This window comes from Belonocnema kinseyi, chromosome 8 (assembly GCF_010883055.1).
Source record: "Belonocnema kinseyi isolate 2016_QV_RU_SX_M_011 chromosome 8, B_treatae_v1, whole genome shotgun sequence".
Lineage (NCBI taxonomy): Eukaryota > Metazoa > Arthropoda > Insecta > Hymenoptera > Cynipidae > Belonocnema > Belonocnema kinseyi.
The window spans coordinates 82,220,795-82,222,922 of NC_046664.1; the positions used below are offsets into that span (position 1 = coordinate 82,220,795).

The following is a 2,128-nucleotide window of genomic DNA, read 5'->3' on the forward strand; positions in this document are numbered from 1 at the left end:
GATACTATGTATGGATTCCTCTTCACTGCTGGAATTTTGACATTCCATAAACATGGTCGATCTCTGACGCATTTCAGCAATGTTATTACATTTTGGTCCGAATTCTGGGATACGCCATTTTAATCTATATCGATATTTACTGCCTTCGTAATTAGAGAAATTGTCACTCACTTCCACCTACCTAGTTTCAGCAGTGTTGCCAGATGGGTTTTTCAGTTCTCCCTAGATGCATTAGAATTTCCCCCTAAAAACTCCAAAAATATGTTGGATATATAAATAGAAATACTATATTAAAAGACATACTTTTTGAATATATTTATATATACATATATCTTAAGATATACAGACGACCAGATCTAACTATTAAATCCTAATAACTACTAATAACTATTCCTATTAAATATAATATTAAATTGTATTAAAAACTTTTACAACAAATTTAATCAAAATTAAACTCTTTGGTTGCCGTAGTAGGAATAAAATAAAATAAATGATTAACAAATCACACTGCAACTTCTTCTAGGATATTAAACATATTATCGTCAAATTCACTTGTGTAAACTACTTCACTCTTGAAAGCTTCAAGCATTTTTTTGTGTAGTCTCAAATTTAGTGCAGTTGTTTTTTGGCCGTAGATATCGAACTCGTAAGATAGAGTCTGCTGTCTTAAAGGACATTCTATTCCTTAATTTGTCTTTTATAATTTAAAAAATAGAAAATGCTCTTTCCACTGAGGGATTTTAAAATGACAAACTAAGAAGGGATAAAGCAAGTTGATAAATGTGTTTAAAGCGTAGTTAAACCCTTAAATTTTTTCTTCGCTAACTTTTATCCAATATTCGCCGGAAGTACTGGCATCAATTTTAAGACGATGAAGAAGTTACCATTCATCACCCACAGCATTAACGTCATTGCATAAATTCGGAAACGTTTCAGAAATCTCCACAATATTCTCTTAATGTTGACGTGACGCACTTTCAGGACTGAAGAGACTCATTTTTTGGAGAAGTTTAATATTATTCGGTATTCTGGCTTGTAGTCCTGCAAAAGTTTAAAGGACTTAGCTGTCTATGATTGAAATATTTTGTTCACATATACTACGTTTTTCAAAGCATAACGCAGAAACATTAAATATAATTTGTTTTCCGGGCTGTTGTACATGTTGTATAATTCTTCAGCTTTACAGTCTGCATCGCCTCTCTAACGAGTAAATTCTTTAACGATCGTGTCTAGAAGTCTTGGCAAGACATCGCAAGCATTTTTAGCACACTTGTACAAAGAATGAGGTAGGCATTTTATTGTAATAATGTGTGGGTTACTTTCTGCCAGTCTAGAAGAAACAGAGTTATGAGCGCTGATCATAGCGTTCGCACCGTCAACACCGATCCCTAAAACTATTTGCTTATCTAATTTCACGCCATCATCTTCTAGTTGCTTTTTTATAGTTTTCGTCGTAGCTTCCGCAGTACCTGACTCTATTTCCATCAACCTGTAGAACGTAGTTCTTACTTGACGAAATTTTTTGCTGAAATAGCGTATCATGAAACCCAATCCTTTCTTTGCATCTAATGCTGTTATTTCATCTAAGATTAAAGAGTACCAAGAAATTCCTATTTCTACCAATAACTCCTCGAACAAACACGGCGATAAAATATTAACTATGAGTCCAGTGCATTTTGTACCATGCAGTTTAACTTTAGGAAGAACTTTCGAATCCTTGTCTAACACAGTTATCAGTTCTCCCAGGTGGTCGATAGTTTGCACTGAACAATGTTCAGATACAAAAGCAGCAATTTTGAATTCAGCGACCTTTCGTTTTTCGTCAATCAACGAAACTCCAAAATGTGGACCTATTTTTCGTGATTGTTTAATATCTTTATCTGCTTTAACATTTTTTATGAAGATCCGTCTTTGCATGATCAGCTAGTGTCCTTTTGTGTGCTTTTAAACCGTGTTTTCAGTAAGCGCATGTGGCTCTAGTGTCATCTTTAATTAATGGTTTCAACCATCCTAAAAGAAATATTGTTACCAAAGTTATGTAGCTGTACAATTGTTCATTATAGTCATCCTTCTTATCTACAATATTAATGAAATTTATGTTTATGTATATATATATCAAATTTAAAAC

At 33.3% G+C, this 2,128-nt stretch overlaps 1 protein-coding gene across 1 annotated transcript; it reads right to left on the bottom strand.

Annotated features, from left to right (window-relative positions):
* Positions 1 to 1,200: 1,200 nt before the first annotated feature.
* Positions 1,201 to 1,917, bottom strand: LOC117178575. Its single transcript, XM_033370003.1, has one exon. It carries the CDS (start codon positions 1,915 to 1,917, stop codon positions 1,201 to 1,203), a length of 717 nt encoding a protein of 238 aa, XP_033225894.1.
* Positions 1,918 to 2,128: the final 211 nt, after the last annotated feature.